Source organism: Ptychodera flava, chromosome 10 (genome assembly GCF_041260155.1).
Source record: "Ptychodera flava strain L36383 chromosome 10, AS_Pfla_20210202, whole genome shotgun sequence".
In the NCBI taxonomy this organism is placed as follows: Eukaryota; Metazoa; Hemichordata; class Enteropneusta; family Ptychoderidae; genus Ptychodera; species Ptychodera flava.
Genome location: NC_091937.1, coordinates 26,297,694 through 26,318,645, shown reverse-complemented (window position 1 = coordinate 26,318,645; position 20,952 = coordinate 26,297,694). Strand labels below are relative to the sequence as shown.

At 37.4% G+C, this 20,952-nt stretch overlaps 1 protein-coding gene across 2 annotated transcripts in view; it reads right to left on the bottom strand.

The window, feature by feature from the left end:
• LOC139142350 (protein OSCP1-like) overlaps positions 1 to 20,952 on the bottom strand; it is a 57,658-nt gene that overhangs the window by 14,635 nt on the left and 22,071 nt on the right. For both annotated transcript variants that reach the window (XR_011554371.1, XM_070712262.1), the window contains exons 2-7: positions 11,876 to 12,030; positions 8,361 to 8,528; positions 7,854 to 7,934; positions 7,384 to 7,487; positions 4,421 to 4,622; positions 244 to 383 (exon numbers count right to left, since the gene is read on the bottom strand). Coding sequence is in view for 1 of the 2 variants with exons in the window: in XM_070712262.1 (XP_070568363.1) it covers positions 244 to 383; positions 4,421 to 4,622; positions 7,384 to 7,487; positions 7,854 to 7,934; positions 8,361 to 8,528; positions 11,876 to 12,030 (850 nt within the window). In the remaining variant the exon portion in view is untranslated. The remainder of the gene's footprint in view (positions 1 to 243; positions 384 to 4,420; positions 4,623 to 7,383; positions 7,488 to 7,853; positions 7,935 to 8,360; positions 8,529 to 11,875; positions 12,031 to 20,952) is intronic.

Sequence of the window (20,952 nt, the reverse complement as noted above, 5' to 3'; positions counted from 1 at the left end):
ACAAATGAAACAACATATCCCATAGGGTGAATTTTAACAAACAACTGAACATTTGAAGTCCTTGAAAACACAGATACTGTAAACATGATTTTCACAGACTAAAGCTGCTATAACAAAACAAGCCAAATGGATGATAATACAAACAATTTTCGCTCAATAATGCTTTTCACTAACTTGGAAGATGGGAAATTGAACTGTCTGGCAGGAAAAGGGTTAAAATCCCATTAGATACTAATAACTTACTCCTCCTCAGCATCGTTTTGGAATAAATTGATTCGGAATCCCTTGTCTTTTTTGGATTCAGCCTCTTTTCCAATGCTTCCCATCAGATGGGCCAGGAGATTCAATTCAGCCTTTGCAAGGGGGTTAGGATTATTGCTTTCCTGTGAAGGAAAAAAACACGGCAAAAAAGAGAAATGTCAGAGGTTTAACCATTTTAGTTCTGTAATTTTTCCCATTAAAATTTTAGTGCAACATTTTACCAATTTTTATAAATTTTTCTGTAATTATTTGGATAATTTTGGACCAAATGGACATAACATTTCATCTGCTACAGTTTTTTATCAAAATTTTGGCAAAAATCTGAAAAAAAATTGACTGGCGTATATTTCATAAAGGCAACAAAAATTGACTTGGTGTTCAAAGGGTTAACAACACTGGGTTGCTGTTAACATGAAGAGAAATATTGATTACACATTATAGAACGTCTTTTTTACGCTTCAACCGTATTCACATTGAATTTTAATAAAAAAACATTAATCTTCACTGATAAGTGCTAATATCAAAATCAATGTGCTTTACTGCTGTATTTCAAAAGTTCAAAAATGAATTACATTTCTGAAACGGTGATGTATGTTCTGCTTGAATTTACACAACAAAATGAATTTTTCAACATACTAGTATCCCTCAAGGCATTTGTAATGTGTATTAGGAGTTGGCTTTGCGTACAGTGAAACCTGACATGATGGCTTTGCATTGGATGTTACGGTACAACAAATAATCAGAGATGACGATGAACAGCGGCACATGGGAAGCAGGTTGCTATGACGACACCATATTCCATGACCGTGCATGAATAAGTGAAACTTAGCATGAGTTAATTCCTTTTGATGTAACAGTGAAAAAAATAGCGCCAATGGCACTTGATCACAACTGGCACATTGTGAAACTACTCTATCTCTGGGTACACCTGTACATGAAATACTGAATGGCACAGTAAGTGAGGCTACCCACAATTCCCCTTGATTTGTTCACTCAGACATTTTTTGCTAGAGGCTTTTTCAATTTTATCAGTTTCTTACAATTTTTCACTTACAATTTAAGTTCAGTATTATTTGTTAAAACTATGTTCCAAAATGTTTGATTATGCTTAAAATTCAAGAGTAAATTGAATGAGAAGTCGATGTTTGGAGGTGCTAAAATTGCACACTTGTCAAGATAAAGTTATCAGCAACTAAGATGGTCTCATCATACCATCTGTCAGACATGCAAATTTCCTTTGTTACGAACATTAAAAAAAATCAATACCCTTTCTTTTGCCAACAGAGATGCAACTTTTTCCCTTAGTTTTCTTGAAAATATTGTGTATCGCTGTCAAAAATCTATGTCGACAAAATTACAAAATTGCTATCTCCTCCGCGGAAAAGGGTTGATCTTCTCATTATTCACAGTGAGAAATCAGAAAATTATAATGATCAGAACTATGTTGCCAGAATTTTGAAATATGGACCGAGTTGTTCTCTGTACAGAAGAAATTTGCTTCAGTTCAGAGAGTGATCTCCGTGTGTACAGATCATGGAGAATTGTGGGTAGCCTCACTTAATGTGAATGGGTAGGTGCTGCGGGTTTGGAGTTTGTCAGTAAATGCACACAGAAAACAAAATTCCCGAAGTAGCGAATTCCAGCCATTTTCAAACCACACTGTTTGTCAGTGGGGTAAGCAATATTCGCAAAAATCACATTTCCAGGCTAATAGACTATGTTTTACGAAATCACACGTCCTTATTACAAAATAAAATGATCTTTGTCTTTAAATCAATGCGCCAGTAAACAGGTCCAGCAGCTAGTTATGTCATCAAGTCTGTAATGTTAAGGGTCATAACAAATGTGAGAAATCTAAAATATTAAATGTTTTTTTTTTATCAATTTTATTACCAAAGCGCATGAAAATCTCTGATACTTTGAATCAGCCATCCTGCATATTTGTAACATTCATCAAAACCTCATTTCTGTTCCACAACTCATTAAATAGTCTACAATGCAGGATTGGTGTACATTCCAAAACTACATATATGAAAGACCCCTAAAATCAATTAGTTAAAGGGGTGTTAGAAATTTCCCAAAACTATCTAACCGCTGCTCCGTTTGGCTCCATTTTTCGGAATCGGAACCTTGGAATTAGTCTGAATATCTCTACCAAATATCAATGCAGTCTGTTCAGCGGTTTTTGACTTTTTGTCGTTTACGGAAAATGGACACTATCCACCACCGGTTGAAGCTAACCCTATATCACAACTTCCAGATGTGATAATGACCTATAGTCATTATGTTAAAAAATACCGCCAATGGCGCTTGGACATAATGACCACCTAGTATTATCGGCATTTATCAACAACCACACTCACTGTGAATTAGACAGACCACGAAGTCAATGAGCAACATATAGCTGAAAGACTATTTTCACATTGCGATTTTAAGCTCATTTTTATGAGAAAAGAGACATGTATATGTATATGGAGAAAAAGTAGAAGACATATTTGTAAATTGTTTGTTAAGTGACAATCATATATGCATCTCTTGAAATTTTGTGGTTATAAGGTATAACAGTAGTGTAAGAATAATGAGGTATGAATAAGTTAGTAAAGCTAAGTTGACAGTAATTAAGATTACAAAATTATACACTAAGCTGGGGAAATCTGATTGAAATAAATGTTGAAAAGTAGCAAAGTCATGGTCATCTTTTGTCTAATACCTTGTGTAAGTTCATGAACTTTACATAAATCTTGCTATAGATTTGTTGCTAATGGGCAATAACTGTGTTTCAGATCATTTGAGAGCAATCTATCCATGATAGGTTTAAATTGTAATATACTTCTATTTAAGAGAGAGAAACTTCTCAAATAATTTTTTTCCCTGTAATTTTCTGTGAGAACACATGGACAGATGCTCAGGACTCTATGCTGGTGCTACCTTGATAACTAACCTACAACTTGTAACGTCATTGTCTAACCTGTTCACCCCAATTTCCTGTAGACAGGTCCACACTCTCCATTGATAACAATGGGTTTGGGCCATACCATTGTAGTGAAAGACTGTAACATGTGAGGTTGTGGATACTTAATCTCTGGAATGTCAAAGTCTGTATATTGACTCAAGGATGTTTACTTAACAATGCCTAGGGTCATCTCAAAAGTGGAGAATCTAAACTATGAGAAATGTTTTTTTTAATGCTTTTGATGCCCAAAAGACCATAGAAATCTCTTATACTTCGAATCAGCCATCCTGCATATTTCTAACATTCATCAAAACCTCATTTCTGTTCAACAACTCATAAAACAGTCCACAATGCAGGATTGGTGTACATTCCAAAACTACATATATGAAAGACCCCTAAAATCAATTAGATAAAAAGGGGGTTAGAAATTTCCCAAAACTATCTAACCGGCGCTCCGTTTGGCTCCATTTTTCCGAATTGGAACCTTGGAACCAGTCTATGTATCGGTATCAAATATCAACGCAATCTGTTCAGCAGTTTTTTACTTTTTGTCGTTTACGGAAATGGACGACATCAAACACCGGTTGAAACCACCTCTATATCACAACTTCCAGTTGTGATAAAAATGAGAACGAAGCGGACCACTTGGGATGGTGGTTGCTATGACAACAGGCATGATACCATCAGGGTTCAGGGGGTGGGGAGAACAAGTTGCATGATAACATGGGGTGTGGGTTGGGTGAGGAGTTAACAGGCATGATGGCAATAGGGTATGGGGTGGGTGGAGATATTATGAACAGGCAAGATGACATTGGGGGTGTGGGGTGGGTGGGAAAATAACAGGCACAATGGCATTGGGGTGTGGGGTGGGTGGGGAAAATAATAGGTATTATGATATCGGGGAGTGAGTTGGGTAAGGAGATTACAGGCATGATGACATTTGGATGTGAGGTTGGGTGGAGATATTAACAACCATGATGATATTAGGATGTGGGGGTGGAAGAACAACAGGAATGACACTGGGCTGTGGGGTGGGTGGGGAGAATACAAAGCATGATGACGTCGGGGTGTAGAGATGGGTACGGAGAATAACAGGCATTATGGCATTTGGGTGTGGGGAGGATGGTGAGATTACAGGCATGATGACATTTGGGTGTGGGGGTGGGTGAGAAGAATAACAGCCATGGTGACATTGGGTGTACTTACCACATCTGAGGAAGCAGTGGCACCTTTCTGTCTACTGCTGGCTATCTGTGTTTCTACAGGTCTTGATACGTTGTACATGTTGGTACCTAGCTTTGTGACTCGGTCCCCTTTCATGTCAAAGGAGCCCTCCCTCAGAGAGGCCATGTACTTGCCCGTCACTGGGAAATCTTTTGACTTTAGTTGTGCACCGTCAGAGAAATACCTTGACAGAGAGAAAAAGATATGATGTTGAGTTTTCAGTTTCTTTGGTATGACATGCTTCTATTAGATACTGGGCAGTTTTTCAGATCTTCTGTCAGCTATTTATGTTTGAAATTATTGGACAAATTTCACTCCCTAACACATGCAAAGATTACTTCCAAATTTACAGCAAAATAACTGTATTATAGTTGGTTGATATTTTAAACTTTATAACTGGACACTGATGGCTTAATTATTAATGGGATTTTCATAGAGTACACCGCCACAACTCTACTTTGATATGTACATGTAATTACACTAAAAAAAGAGCAATTATTAATGACAGCTGCAAGCAGCGTTGGCGGGGCCCAAGCGGTTAACATGGTTTCAAGCTCTTGAAGAGATGGTAATATGTGAATAAATTGAGCATTGAAAAGTCTTTTAGTTGTTGTAAAGAAGGATTTTTAACATCATCTCATAGTAACTATAGGTTTAATTCGTAATCATATGTTTTACACAAAATCCAAAATGGTATTGCGATTTTCGCAATATCCAAGATGGTGGCCAATCACGTGACCGATCCAAATGTTTTTTGCAACCTTGAAAGAGACCTCTCTAAGGATGACATGAGTAAAATTTCAGCTCAATCAGTGTGTTACTTCTGGAGCAGAAGATTTTTGAAGATTAAATTGGTAGTTTTTGAAAATCCGATATGGCGGCCAAACTACGTGACCGATCAAAACGCCTTTCGCAAACTTGAAAGAGATCACACTTAAGATGTTACATGTCAAATTTCAATCGAATCAGTGAGTGGTTCTGGAGAAGAAGATTTTTAAAGATTAAATCACGATTTTCTCAAAATCCAATATGGCGGCCAAACCGCATGACCATTCAAAACGCCTTTCGCAAACTTGAAAGAGATCACACTTAAGATGTTACATGTCAAATTTCATTTGAATCGGTGTGTTGATTCTGGAGAAGAAGATTTTTAAAGATTAAATCACGATTTTAGCAAAATCCAATATGGCGGCCAAACCACGCGACTGATCGAAATGCCTTTTGCAAACTTGAAAGAGATCACACTTAAGATGCTGCATGTCAAATTTCAGTCGAATCGGTGAGTTGGTTCTGGAGAAGAAGATTTTAAAGATTAAATCACGATTTTCTCAAATCCAATATGGCGGCCAAACCACGTGACCGATCAAAACGCCTTTCGCAAACTTGAAAGAGATCACACTTAAGATATTACATGTCAAATTTTAGTCAAATCGGTGTGTTGGTTCTGGAGAAGAAGATTTTTAAAGATTAAATCACGATTTTCTCAAAATCCAATATGGCGGCCAAACCACGTGACCGATCAAAACGCCTTTCGCAAACTTGAAAGAGATCACACTTAAGATATTACATGTAAAATTTCAGTCGAATCGGTGCATTGGTTCTGGAGAAGAAGATTTTTAAAGATTAAATCACGATTTTCTGAAAATCCAATATGGCGGCCAAACCACGTGACCGATCAAAACGCCTTTCGCAAACTTGAAACAGAACACACTTAAGATGTTGCATGTCAAATTTCAGTCGAATCTAGCGTTGGTTCTGGAGAAGAAGATTTTTAAAGACTAAATCACGATTGTCTCAAAATCCAATATGGCGGCCAACCACGTGACCGATCAAAACGCCTTTCGCAAACTTGAAAGAGAACACTCTAAGGATGGCATGAGCAAAATTTCAGCTCAATCAGTGTGTTGGTTCTGGAGAAGAAGATTTTTGAAGATTAAATTGCGATTTACGCAAAATCCAAGATGGCGGCCAAATCACGTGACCGATCCGGATGTCTTTTGCAACTTGAAAGAGATCACTCTAAGGATGACATGAGTAAAATTTCAGTTCAATGGTGCTTTGGTTCTGGAGAAGAAGATTTTTGAAGATTAAATTGGTATTTAATGAAAATCCAAGATGGCGGCCAAGGTCACGTGACCGCATGCGATTTTATTTGCAAATCCTTAAGACCTTAGGCCATGCTTGCTATACAAAAATTTCAAATCGACTAGACCCCTAGGTATTCTGGAGAAGCCATTTTTAGGTTTTTTGAAAATCCAATATGGCGGCTAGGTCACGTGACCAATCGAAATTTCAAGGGTCAGGTGCACGAGAACAAACTACCAAGCACTTGCCCTGCAAGTTTGAGAAGTTTTCGTTCAGCCGTTTAAGAGATCTAGATTGACAAAGAAACGGCAGAAGAAGAAGAAGAGGAGGAGGAAGAAGAAATAGTAGAACTCGAGCAATACCAATAGGGGCCCACCGGTCGGCTGGGCCCTAATGACCCCTGCATGACTTTTCTGGAACATTTGTGGTTATCTGCACCGTTCAAAAATTTACATTTTGCAGCAAAAACACAGATAATTGCTTGAATATATTTTAAATCCGCAATTCTGCACAGGATTCAGTGAATATGGATGGTGTTCATGGAGTTTGCAATTGAACTTGAGCTCTCTCATTATACCAGAAATACCAGGATTGAATGTCATGTACATGTCTTGATGATCAGACCTGTGAAACTCTACCTGTGAGAAAGGTATGAACAGTAACTCTATGGAGAAAAATTTGATCACAAGTTATCAAAACTGTAGTGTATTTTAAACACAGTATGCCATTCAAGATTCTCTTCCCAAGTTCAAATAACAAGTTGTGTTTAAAAATAACATGTACATTCTTCAGTCAGTTAAACCTCTGAACTTTTCCTTTTGAAAGACAAGAGCATATGCACACTGGAAACTTGTTCCTACCTTATCGTTCCTGGGATATCTGATCCGTATGGGACAGGACCATTAATTGGGAGTGCAAATCTACCATTGGAATTTTGTACTTTATCTTTAAGGAATATTGACACCTGTGAATATGAATCAAATATTTGCATTCATAACTTTTTATTCCTCCAGAACAATAGGCTTGCCATCACCGTGGAATTAAAACTGAAACAATTATTTTTAAAACTTGACAAAATAATGTTTTGCAGATTGTTTTTGGGTTACATAGGTATTCAATATCAAATTTGGCTTGAAATTAAAATTGACCTTGACATACAATGTATGCAGGTACTCTACCCAGACCGAAAAATCTTTTGCGCAAACATTTTTTTTTTCTGTTATTTGGTGACCTATTTTCTCGATAACATAAATTTGAACATTATTAAAGTCTGTAATGTCAGACCTCTTACAAGGGATGTGTTGTAAGATGATGTAAGATGTTGTCTTACCCTTATGTGCATGTCTTCAAAGAATTCTAACAGAGTCTGTCGGATAAGTTGAAATTCACCAGCAGGAAGGGATGCATAGTGCTACGGGTAAATACATATAACAACTTATTTTTAGCAGCCTAACAGTCTCCGTCAAACATTTCTTGATTAAAAATTGGTGAAATTCTGCAGTGACTTGTATGTTCCACTCGTGCAATATTATATGGTTTCTTGTATAAAGTCACAATCCCCATTTTTGGTCCGGAACACTTTCTAAACTGCAACATAACAGCATTTTTATTGTGTGCCATTGCAACAAACTTTTCATACCTTTGTATGCACATGCAGAAAAGCCAAATATCAAAATATAAATGTAGCCACTTTGATCTTGAAAGGTAATTTGTACATGAACATACATGTATGGTACATTTGATTTGATATTTAAATCCTTTACGGTAATAATTTTCTGGCCTCTTGTTATACAGTTGTAAACAAATCAAAACGTAGTCCTGGATTAAATTTGCATACCTGTATAAGAAGCCTGTAAACATTATCAACTTGGCTTTTAATTGGTGGAGAGTCCTCGACAAAGCTTCTGATGGCGTCCATGTGGTTGAATGTGACTAGAAGAAGATCTGTGGGTCTTAGACACAGGGATACTTGGTACTTGAAAGCCATCGTCATTAAATCATAAAGCTGAAAGAGAAACAAAATGTTTTATCTTTGTTGTGTTTTTTTTTTAAGGTAGTATATGTACATGTATGTGCCTCGAAATTGAAAGACTTTTGTTCAAATTTCCCTGAAGGAAACTTTAAATCATTCTTTCAAAATCGAGAATAAAATCAGGGATCTTTGCAAATTTTGGTACTAGTGAAACAAATTAACTGATATTTACTGATAATGAAATTCAAAATGGCCACCATTCCGATGTCAACACTACTGGGAAAAATCCAAATTTTGATTTTCACACAACTATGACAGTAAAAACTTTACTTATTCCAAGAGTTCCAAAATGAGCCCCCACAAGCGATAGAACAGAAAAGAATTGTAAAAATTCAAGCTACCAGGTATGTGTGTCTGAGGGACAATTTACATGTTTTCTTTGTTCTGCTTTTATCAATGTACGTGATGAATCTTTAATGTTTTTGTATACCTTCAGTTTCAAGAAACAAACTTGTTCATATCTAGTATGTTTGTACAGGTACCTAGTCGCAAAAAACAAACTGGCATGTGAAAGAAGGACATACAACTGTACTTCGATATCATGTAATTTCATGTACCGGGGGGTACTTGTAATTCTCACTTGATGACGATCAACTTTTTTCATTTCATATTACTGTTCTAATTTGCCAGTTTTAACTAAAAATTTATTTCAATTTAAAACACAGTAATAATGTTTGAACATAATATCAGAAATCTCTTTCCCTTATCACAAATTCAACACTTTCTGCTCGACCGGCCCTCCTTCGTATGTCTAACATACAGAGTATTATATATTTTCCAGACAGAAATCCTTCCCAGCTTGCACTTTTGAAGAAGCGTACGACTAATCTTTCTCGGCAACCTAAGCCCTTAGCTCCAAATAAGGAAACCACTACTGGTAGATACAGTAATGCTACCTTGTAAATTTTACATGCAGCATCAGAAAAAATGCGGCAAAATATTTTAGATTTAATGCACAGATGTAGCAGAGAAACAGATTAATGTTATGTAGGCTAATTATTGATTGTAGTCTCTCTCTCTCTCTCTCTCTCTCTCTCTCTCTCTCTCTCTCTCTCTCTCTCCCTTTATTCATTCCTGGGCTTCCCCTACTACATACATCAGATGGCAAGGTTTCAGCTGATCATCCAGGAATTTTAATCGAATAATTCCGTGAACACATCATTCTGCTGGGAAGTCCACATTACCACTGCTTTGATATCAACAATCGATCACTGTAGGGCATTAATATTTGCCTACAAAGCCACGAGATTGGATCATTCTTTATGTGATGGTAACATGCATGTTTTATGATGGCACGCACATGTAAAGTAAAATATTCTTTCTCTCTCTCACAAACTCTACACCCCGTATCTTACACTGTCTCTTTTTGTCTATCCTATACTTTTTTTCTTTCCCCCAACCTTTTTTACTCCATCTTTCCTCCCTCTCTCTCCTTTCATTCCTCCCTTCTCTTTCCCTCAACATGTCACCAGCTCCCTCAATCTATCCTCCATCCCTCCCCTCCATTCCTCCTCTGTGTCTTTCCCTCCCTCCACCTCTCCCTCTTCATGTCTAGAGAGTGCCTATTTCCCGAACAACATATAGTCTCTTGCCTAACAGATGTTTAGAACTGAAGGTTGGAAGAAGACACATCGTGTGTTCTTAAGACACAGACGACTTAAGTGCAGGGGCAATTGAAATGTCTTGGTAAATTCCATCTCTGTCAAAGTAGTGTGAGCAGAGAAGTCTATTTGTGACTCAGTCCTGGTTCATGACTTGCGTTGTCGATTGATTTATAGGAGGCCTGCTTCTTTCACGTTAGACTTGTAACTTGTGTGCCTTAAATTGGAGCTTAATGTGTCTTTACTCCCAGACTTGGTGAATTTATGTCTGTTTATCCAAGTTTACAGCCATTTGTCAAAACACTTTGTGCATTGACATCAATCACACGGTGGCCTTTACAAACACTGATCACTAATCACTGAGAATCAGTACACATCGAATTTTAGATTCAAATTTCTCATTTGTTGATTTTCTAGAGCACATATTTTATTACCTAGCTATACTTCACATTTAGGCACATTAAGCATTCTAAATTATATATAGATTCATGTCAATCAGCAAACACACAGTTCACAGAAGGCACACTGATGTTTTAGGAAGGAGACACCAAAGTCATAAACTATGATAAATGTATGCAGTACAATTTAAAGGCAGTATGCGCCTCAAAATTCAAGACTTGAACATTTGCACAAACGTTTCCTGTCAAAGGACACTTTCTCTTTCAAAATCACGATTAAAAATCAGGGGTAACCGGGCAAAATTTGGTGCCAGAGAAACAGATTACCAAATATTTACCAATTTTGACATTCAAAATGGCTGCCATCTCTGTACTCTATTGGAAAATAATTCAATTTTTCAATTTTCACAAAATTAGGATGTGAAAATTTTGTTTGCTCCACGAGCTTCAAAACGAGCCCCCACAAGTGGTGGACCTAAAATGTACTTTAAAAAGTTTAGGAGTTTGAATGTCTGTCCCCGAGGCCCTTTCTACCTTTAATAAAAGAACTGACTGCAGAGCAGAATGATAGAAGTGGGAGGAAATGGAAGGAATATAGTATGTAGTCGGTATGGAAAAACAAAGTAGCAGGTTGTTTTTGCAGACTACCGACTCATAGCTACATGTCAACCCCTGAGTATTCATCCCTGTCAATTCTGGGTGTCATGAGATGTGACCTGACGGCCTGATTTCTCCTGTAGTCTACTTTGTAAAATGTACAGTCAAATAACAACATCATAACAGACACAAGGCTGTCCCTACAGATATACAGATAAATTTCCCTTGCTGTTGTTTCTGCTTCAAATTTCATGAATTCAGGCTTGGCAATCAAGCTGTAAATGAACAGTAGAATGTAGCTAGCGTTAAAATGCACATTATTATATTAAGAGAAGGATACGCAAATTGTTTTGATCTACGGCGCACTTCTTGTAACAGATCTGTCTGGGAAACATTTTAAAGAAAACAGCTACGCATTAAGAGAATTATTTTTTCTGAGATTCAAACCTTAGTCGTTGCAACCATACTGTGTTTTTCAGAGCCGCAACTCCTGTATGAAAGGGTGAGATTCTGTAAGACTTTTGACTCTGAGATAGCTCTAAAACACATAGCCACTTCACCATTCTAAAACCACTTCTTCTTTCTGAATATATTAGGATAATGACATGCAAATTTAAAAAGCAAAACTGCCACCTCCATTCATTTCTCAGCAAAAGGCTGTGATACACTCTGCTGAAATACTGGAGAATATTTTTCATTGATGAGAGAGTACCCAGTCTCTTACCTTGTCCATACTGGCTGTGTTCAGTCTCATTATTGAAGCGTGTGCTAATCTGTCAAAGACAGTTCTCATAGCTTTCTTGGAGTAGGCTTCCTGCGGCTTGAACAACTCATCCATAAAGCGTTTGTTGAACATCGTTCCAATTATATCATGCATCACTGCAGACAGAGAGAAGATATTGATGATTACACAGATGTTGAGATTAAAAAATAATTTACAGGAGATTAAAAGGGACAAGGACGTTTTCTGTGGCCTGTTCTTGTCAATTTTGGCATAATTTGAGAAGGCTTGAGTGTATTTTCAGCATGTTGACACACACTGCAAGATTTTATGAAAGATATCTCTTCAACATAGAACAGAGACACGTACACAAAGTAACAACAGAAATAAGCAATAAACCACATCAGCAACAGGTATACTGTACAATTTTGACCACTTCACGCGCACAGTACGTATGCACCAGTGATAACTGCATCTATGGAGTGAACTGGTCAAAACTGAGAGGTAAACCCATTGCTGAGGTGGTTTTATAGCTATTATGTCATGATAGTATACTGAAATTCTGGTGTGAAACTTCAAAAACGGAATGTCTCCCCTTGCTGAAAGCTTGTGTGTGTGTTCCAATTGTGCTACATCACAAATGTAGCATGGTTATTTTCACATCTTGACTGATCAAGTGATTCAGTTTATGCCATCAATATACTGGTGTGATATAAAATGCATAACTTTTGGTGTCTAGTACCAGACAGTGTAGAATTCAATCAGGGATCGTGCTGTATCACCAGACACACCCAGCGGTACTTTTCTCCACAGTCACAGTTGATATGAATACTAATAATCATGGCATGTATCGTGTACAAAATTTGATAAAGTACCTGGGATTATAGCAGAAATTGAGATGGTATTGCCCGAGGGTGTCTGCAGAAAGTACAAGACTGTATGATGCAATTTATGTCTTTGACAAGTTTCATGAGCACGTGGAAATGTGCATTCAAATCGTCCATTCTTAGCCCAAGATTAATACAAATCCTGCTTCATTATACGTCTAAGTTCACATGATGCATTTCGTGATCGTTTCTCTTTTATGAGACAGCTGATTTTGGCATGATGCTATCCTCCATGACACACCAGTAGTTTAGTGTGCAGATTTTGTCATGTGACCTCTTTTGACCAATCAAAACTTTTCTATTCCATGTGGTACTACATACATGTAGTCCAAAATGGTATGCTATCAATTTTGGAGAGTAATGCTTGCCTGGCAAAGAAATGAAAAATATTTCATAAATAGAAGCAACTTTATATTCTGATACGGTTTCTGTGCTTGCCAAACTTAAATAAACTACAGAAAAGGGGTATCGAAATATGGGCTACACTTACATGCATGTACACACCTTATGTATTGCCTTTTTGATCATATCTGAGAAAATTATAATATATATCTCTGAAATGTGGTATTGCATTTACCGCTGTCCACTGACATACATGTACATGTATAATAGTTGAAGGTGGTTTCGCTGTAAATATTAATCTTGAGACAGGCTGGATGACAGCTACTGTCAAAGAAATCTCAAAAACAAGGACTTGCACTGAATTATCATAACTTTATAATATTTATCAAAAGATAGTCCTGAACCATAAGAAGTATGCCCATGGTCATAAACCATTAATACTATGTCATATCGATATTGTTTCAGCTGCTGGGGATGAAGATTCTTCATGTATTAACGCTACTTAAAGTAAATGTTTCTCAAAGTTTACGCCTCCGGACTATTAGATCTGACATCAGCTTCTCATACATCAACTGATATGCCATCGCAAGCTGCTTCAAGCTTTTCTTTTATGATGCTCTCTGTACTGCATACACCGAATGCAAACTTTATAGACATTTGCAGACATTGAGTTTAAAGGTATACTGTCACCTGTTCCAATTTTGCCACAGTTACCATGGAAAGAGAAAATCTAACCAATCACAGATTTTAAGCGGGTGGCCGCTTTTTAAAAACAGCGCCCTCACATGGGCATTTTGAATACCAAGGAACGCCCTTTTACCATATGTGGGCATATTTAGATTACAGGAGACTGTATACCTTAAGAAGAGAGCACTGTTGATCAAGGTTTACAGCCTTTGGCAAGGCGACTGTTTGTGTATTAAATTGTCATAAACATGGCATACACTTGTAATATTATCAATCTGGGTGTCATGGAAACAGGTGAGTATGTCGTCATGGTGAAATGTATGAGACTCTGCCACAGGGCTGAAAGCTATTATTGGACTAGACACTAATTTGGGCTTGCTTATCGGAGAGTGAGTGAAAGATACCATGGACAGCAAAGTACATGTATACCTATAATCATGTCTGGGATCTTCAGACTGTACATTTAGACTGAACCAGTGCATTCGAAACCCTTGGAGCAGAATACCGTACTGTATCAGTATGCTGGAACCAGTGTTTATATTTATCAAGGTAGTATGCACCTTGAAAGTGAAAGACTTACACTTTTGCTCAAACTTTCCGCAAAGAATTGTTCATCCGTTCTCTTTCAAAATCAAGAATAGAAATCAGGGGTCACTATGCAAAATTTTAGTACCAGAGAAACAAATTACCCAAGATTTAATAACATTTAAAATTCAAAATGGCTACCATCCCTGTGTAACTCTATGAGGAAAAATAAAATTTTTGATTTTCAAAAACTAAGACTGTGAAAGTTTTTCTTTCTTCAAATTCTGGCGCGAATGTTAAAAAGGAATTTGTCTCTGTCAATGAAAGCGAATATAGCACTGTTATTTTCACGTCTTGACTAATCGATACACTGGTATGATATAATTACAGATTAATGTGCCAAAAAATGCCTCGGTATATATGTAAATGTATTGGAATATCAATGAAGAAATGAAAAGCATAAATAACTGAACTATGAAAATAAATGCATCTCCCTAACTGGAGACTGATTTCTCCGTTTCACTTCAGAAAACATTTTTTCTTTAAAAAGTACTGGTATTGCTTACATACAGTACACAATAAATGACAATGGGAGCCAGACTGAATGCATATTGCTGGGACATCGATAAATGTTTCTCATTAATTTTGTTTTTGTTAAAATCATCCACCCAAATGACATGCTTGAAAAAGATTTAGCAAAGCATGGAAAGAAGTTGTCTATTGTTTTGCAGTAGTCTGTATGCCTGGTTCCTGTCCAAAGCTGCTGTAAAGCAAATAGCATGTCAATATCCTTTCTAAATACGGTACTTGGACTGTGTTATTCAATTGATATTGCCTTCCTCATATTGAATTGAGCAACTTTAATCAAATTCTTAGTTTGCCTACCTAAAATTTTTAGTCAAATCTAACAAAGGCAAAAAGTAAAACGCAATGTATATACATAGACTGTGACTACTGCACAGCAGTAGTTTTCCAATGTATTCCTTCGGCAGGATAGCTATTTTTGATTTGTAATATCTCGAACACTGTTTTTGTTTTTTACCATTTTGCATGAAAACCTAACTGCCTGCAGACAGCATGCGGACAATTTCATTAAATGGTGCTCTTTCACACTAGTATTTTGATGGATTTTCATCACATCATATCATAACACCATTATGCTGATGCAATCTCAGTATCCTTGCCTGCAATTAGACCCTTGCAGTTTCAGTATTTGACAGATGTTGGTATATTCATGTTGTTTGACCTTTGAACTGTGCATGAAATTCTTAGAAAGTAACACCTACATGTAGATATCCAGGCAGGTTTCTCTGACAGGTTGCCTGTCTGAGCAAAATAGTACCTGCCCTGTCTCACATATACCTGTACACTTCATTGTTTCTGATCTCAGCAAAAACCGTGTAGGAAATTAAGGCAGAATTTGCCTCGGGTACAGATGTTCAGCCTGTCTCACGTTTATAGTACTGCTTTGTGGGGGCTCATTGTGAAGCTCATGGCATAATTAAAGTTGTCACCGACTTATTTCTGTGAAAATTGACAATTTTGTTTTTCCTACAGGAGTTACCCCAGGGATGGCGGCCATTTTGAAATTTAAATGTCAGTAAATATTGGGTAATTTGTTGAACTAGCACCAAACTTTGCACGATAACCCTTGATTTTTATTCTTGATTTACTATGAGAAGGTGGTTGAAAGTTTCACTGGGGAAAGTTTGAGCAAAAGCTAAAGTCTTTCACTTTTCAGACACCTGAAACTTATTTTCATAACCCTAAAATATAATCTTTGATTTCCTGAAAATACTCATTAAATTTTAATTTATGGCAATAAATCAAGGATAAACGTAATGACAAAATCTGTTCCTCTGCATACAGATTAGATAATGGCAAAGTCTCTTTTATCCACTGTATTAAAATAAATGTCACTGCAAACAAGCTTTTTTACTTCGCAGAAGGTCAGTTAATCAAGCACATCTAACACAGTCTATCACGAGCTGATAAAGCGAGGGGTCCTGTAAAATTGGGGTGGATTCAGGGGCAATGTTATTGTACAATGCAGCTATTGATTTCTACAAGCCTGGATCTCTATTGAAACGAAGAATAATATGTACATTATCCGTACGATTTTATCTGAGTCGTCCTTCATGACCCCTGTACTTTGTGGAGAAGCTAATATTCCTGAGTGACAATAATAGGACTCATCCAAGTTATGGTAGTAACAGGGGGTGTCAGCTCTGAAATTGGTGGAACAGGGGGTTAGTTTGATGCATTGGCATGATTGACAGGGGCTGTGATTAGAAAGCCTTTGTACCTTATTGTTAGCCATCAAAATGTCTTGCCTTTTCTTCATTCACTCTCTGTGTACTCTATGTGTATTTGTAGAACCTGTACAGGCAGGTATTCCTTTTAAAGCATCAATTTGTCTCCGTGTATTGAATTGAAAGCACTTGCCACAGAACGCTCTCCGGGAAGTAAATTGATTCAACGTCTCAACATTGAATTTTTTTTTCATCCTGGGCTTTCATCACAAAATGCATAAAAATCCAATTGATTTTAATATGTGCAACACAATCACTGTTACGTATTTAGACACATTTCGTTTGTAGAGCGCAGACGACTGCATATTAAGTTGCTAATAGCTCCGGAGGCATCTAAATTTAGGAACCTGCAGCCATTTGCCAATTGAAATTAATGACATGTCCCGTCTCTGAAGAGAAATCTTGTGTTGGCTTCTCATTAAAGGCGGTTCATTTATCTTTCTGAAACACGTTAATGTCCGTGTAGTTGACGCATCTGACATTATTGTGCCCTAACCCTCGTCCTGCAGAGCCTATCACTTCCCATCTGCAGAGTCCATAAAATGCAGTATTAAGGCCGAATGTGGTTGGGGGAAAGACATTCGGGATGATCAAATTTTTACAGTTCGTTTCTAGTCTATAGGTACTCATTTTGAAGCTCTTCGAGAAAGTAAAGTTTTCAATGTCTTAGTGTTGTTAAATATAAATTTTATCCCCCATGGCATGGAGTTAACACAGGGATGGCAGCCATTTTGAATTTCAAATATCAAAAATGTTAGGTAATTTGTTTCTCTGGTAACTAAACTTGCAGAGTGACCCTGATTTTTATTCTTGTTATATTAAGAGAATGATTGGAAGTTTCATTTGGGAAAGTTTGGGCTAAAGTTTAAGTTTTTTATATTCAAGCCACATACTACCTTAAGCCAAAACCTGAATACACTGTATAGTGGAAACAGGTTTTGTCAGTATAAATCATGTTTACAGTACAGGTGTATCTGTTTTCAGGGGCCTTCAATGTTCAAGTCTTTGCTATAAAATGCAATGTATGAGAGATTTTGTGTCTCACTGAGTGATTACTATAAACTTGACCTGATGGTGAAATATGAACTTTGTAAGATGAGGGTTAAAGCTTTATGAACTCAAACTTTTGATATATTTTTCCATTATTTTGATGTTTATGAAATGATTTCTTGTTAAACTACATGCACATCAATTGAATCAAACATCTTGCCCTCCAATTGTCAACACTGCCAGCATACTGGTATATGTAACGTTCACTATACTTGTTGACAACTGAATTTTAGGCCGAACTAGAATTCGGTTGTGAACAATTAAACATGGCAGATTGAAATAATCCACTGTTTGAAATGCTATTTATCTGTATTTCAATGTATGTGTACATTACTTAACACGTTTTAAATGACAAAACTGATGAAATATTAATCAAAAATTATAGCACTACTTCAGTCTGTCAGTCAGTTTAACGTACTGTAAATGCCGTACATATAGATAAATAGATACATATTGTACATGTAGATACATACACATTAGTGCTATATGACTGGAGATTGCAGGATGCATGAAACTTGAGTAACAGATATTATTATACATCTACCATCGAGAACAACAGAATTTTGCGTGCGCTAAAAAGCCGTACGGAACGCCCGTTCCGTCACACGTACGGTTTCCATTCCCATTCCCATTCCCTGCGGACGTATCTGCGCGTTCACTGCAGAACGATTTCAAGGGACCCATTGGACGAGTGCCAGAGCAAGTCTCACACGTGCTCTGTACGTGCGTACATACGTACGTGTGTAATGCACACACTCCAAAACTTGCAGAAGCGCGTCCGAGGTAGCGTTGCACACTGGCGAGATAAAATCGGAAGAAAAATTGTTGACATTGCACGAAAATGGTCATTACTCTGACATTTTGATGCCCCAATCAGGAATGTAAGATGTATAATAATACGGTTATTACGAAAATACCGCAAAGGATGCACTCGGACATTGGCGCCACGCATCACCCTTTGCTTCGCGTCAGGCGATACACTGCGCCAATGTCCTCGTGCATCCTTTGCGGTATTTTTGTAATAACCGAGTCATATTATTACTTTGTACTTGAAGGCGGAATGGTCAATCCCATGATATACTCCATTGCACATCCATTTTACTATTCTGAGGAATGTATAAAGACAAGATTAGGATGTACATGAAACTTCAGTAACAGATATTATTACTTTGTACTTGAAGTAATTTGTGCTATACATGTATACACATATACATACATACATACATAAATACATACATACATACATATATACATAAGACATACAAACACCAGTGTTTTCTCCAGGATTTTGAAAAAAGGGGGGAATGTCACCCATAACATAAAAAAATAGGGGGGATTTGATTGAGAATAGGGGGGCGCATAAATTATGCAAATTAATTCAGTAATTTAAATATATGTATGCATTCATAGTGTAAGTGTTTATTAATATTTTTTTCATCTCTACTGTAGGTTTTGCTGTAATCACTAAGCTCTTCACACAGTTGCAGACCAATCTTATCTACACAGCTTTCATCTTTCAAATTTCAATAAAGTTATTTATTTGAATACTGGAGTTTATTGACTTTGCAGTTTTATGCAATATTAATTACAATAATTTTACATTAACTACAATTTCAGCAAGCTTTAAACAGTCCACAGTTCACCTTATGAATACAGTGTTTGTACATTAAGTGCAAGGTCATTTTGTGTTGCTGCCTGATGCTGAGAAAATTCTCCTGGCCTTTGTACTTTTCCACAGCTTCAGGGCTTTCTCACCAACAAAGTCAGGTAGTGCTGGGCCCTCAATGAGAATTGTCATTAGTCTGTTAATGGCACTTTCTTCTAGCCTGTTTCTCAATGATGTCTTGATTTTATTTTGGGCTGAAAAGCCCCTTTCACAGATTGCAGTGGTTACTGGCAAAACAACAGAAATCTTTGCTAGTGCTATCAAATTTGGCACTGTATCTTTGTGATTTGAATTGATAAATTTCCACAAAGTGGTAAAATTATCTCTGGGATAGGCCTGCTGTAAGACTACTGGCTTTATAACAGACCATTCATGCCGTGTGTTATCTGGGTTGATGACAGGCGCACAAATTTGACCTTCTTTGTTCATTTTCTCAAAGCCATAGTGTGAGATTAAAATCTCTAATTTATCATTGCCGTAATGCGGTAACTGATCGCTAGCAACAAATGACAAATCTCTCATACCAAGAATATCAAATGCAGATATTAACCCCGTACCATCAGCAGGAAAACGGGTTTGGATATTATCGATCAAATTACTTAGAAATGCCCTTTTCACATCATCAACAAGCATTTTCTGTTTCGATTTATTCATAATTCTGTGTCCCATCAACGTCCCATTGTCACTGTCTATCTCCGAAAGTTTGTCTGTGTAGAAACCCGATACTGCGCCGTCCTTGATCTGTGTCAGTTGATCGAGGACAACGCTGACCGTCGGCTTGATCGCTGCAATATCTATGTCGTCCTTCTGAAAAATAAGGTTGAGTCGCGTCACGATGGGGATCACATCCATGAGGAAATACATCACCGCCACGAATTTATACTGCGTCAACTTGCCGTGTAAGCCTGCCGCCTTTGGGTCTTTCGATGAACGCTGCCCGTCAAAGTAGGTCACCAATGCGTTCCATGACCTGTATACGGTTTGTAACGCATCGTAGAACGCAAACCACCTGACGTCATGGATTTCCTTCATCTTGAGACGCGGACTTTCAAGCATGTCTTCAACTTCTTTCAGGTGTGAAGATCGCAGCGACGACTGCTTGAAATAGTAGAATAAACTTGTCAAAATAGTCTTGTATTCCTTCAAGTACTCGACACTCGCGGCAGCTTGGCTCGTACACAACGCGAGACGATGTGCGACGCAATGAATATTAATGAGGAACGGGTTGATATCTCTCAATTTTGCGCTTACGCCATTCTTCACACCGGTCATGACAGAGGCCCCGTCACTTCCGAAACCAACCATTTTCGACCTTTCTAACTGGTTTTCATTCACGATACTGATAAGTTTTTCCGTCAAAGATGCTGCGTCTTTTTCGATGATATACAAATTTCCCAGGAAGTGCGACTCAACATCGAAACTTCCGGTCACACTTCTCACGTAAACGACTAGACGGCCCGATGTCGAAATATCCGTGCTTTCATCACACAAAATACTATAAAAGTCACAGTCTTTTATTCTATCGACAACATCGGCTTTGATCGTATCAGCGATGGCTTGCTGTAATTCTTCTGCCGTCGTATGCGATCGATAGGTAGCGTTTTTGCCTAC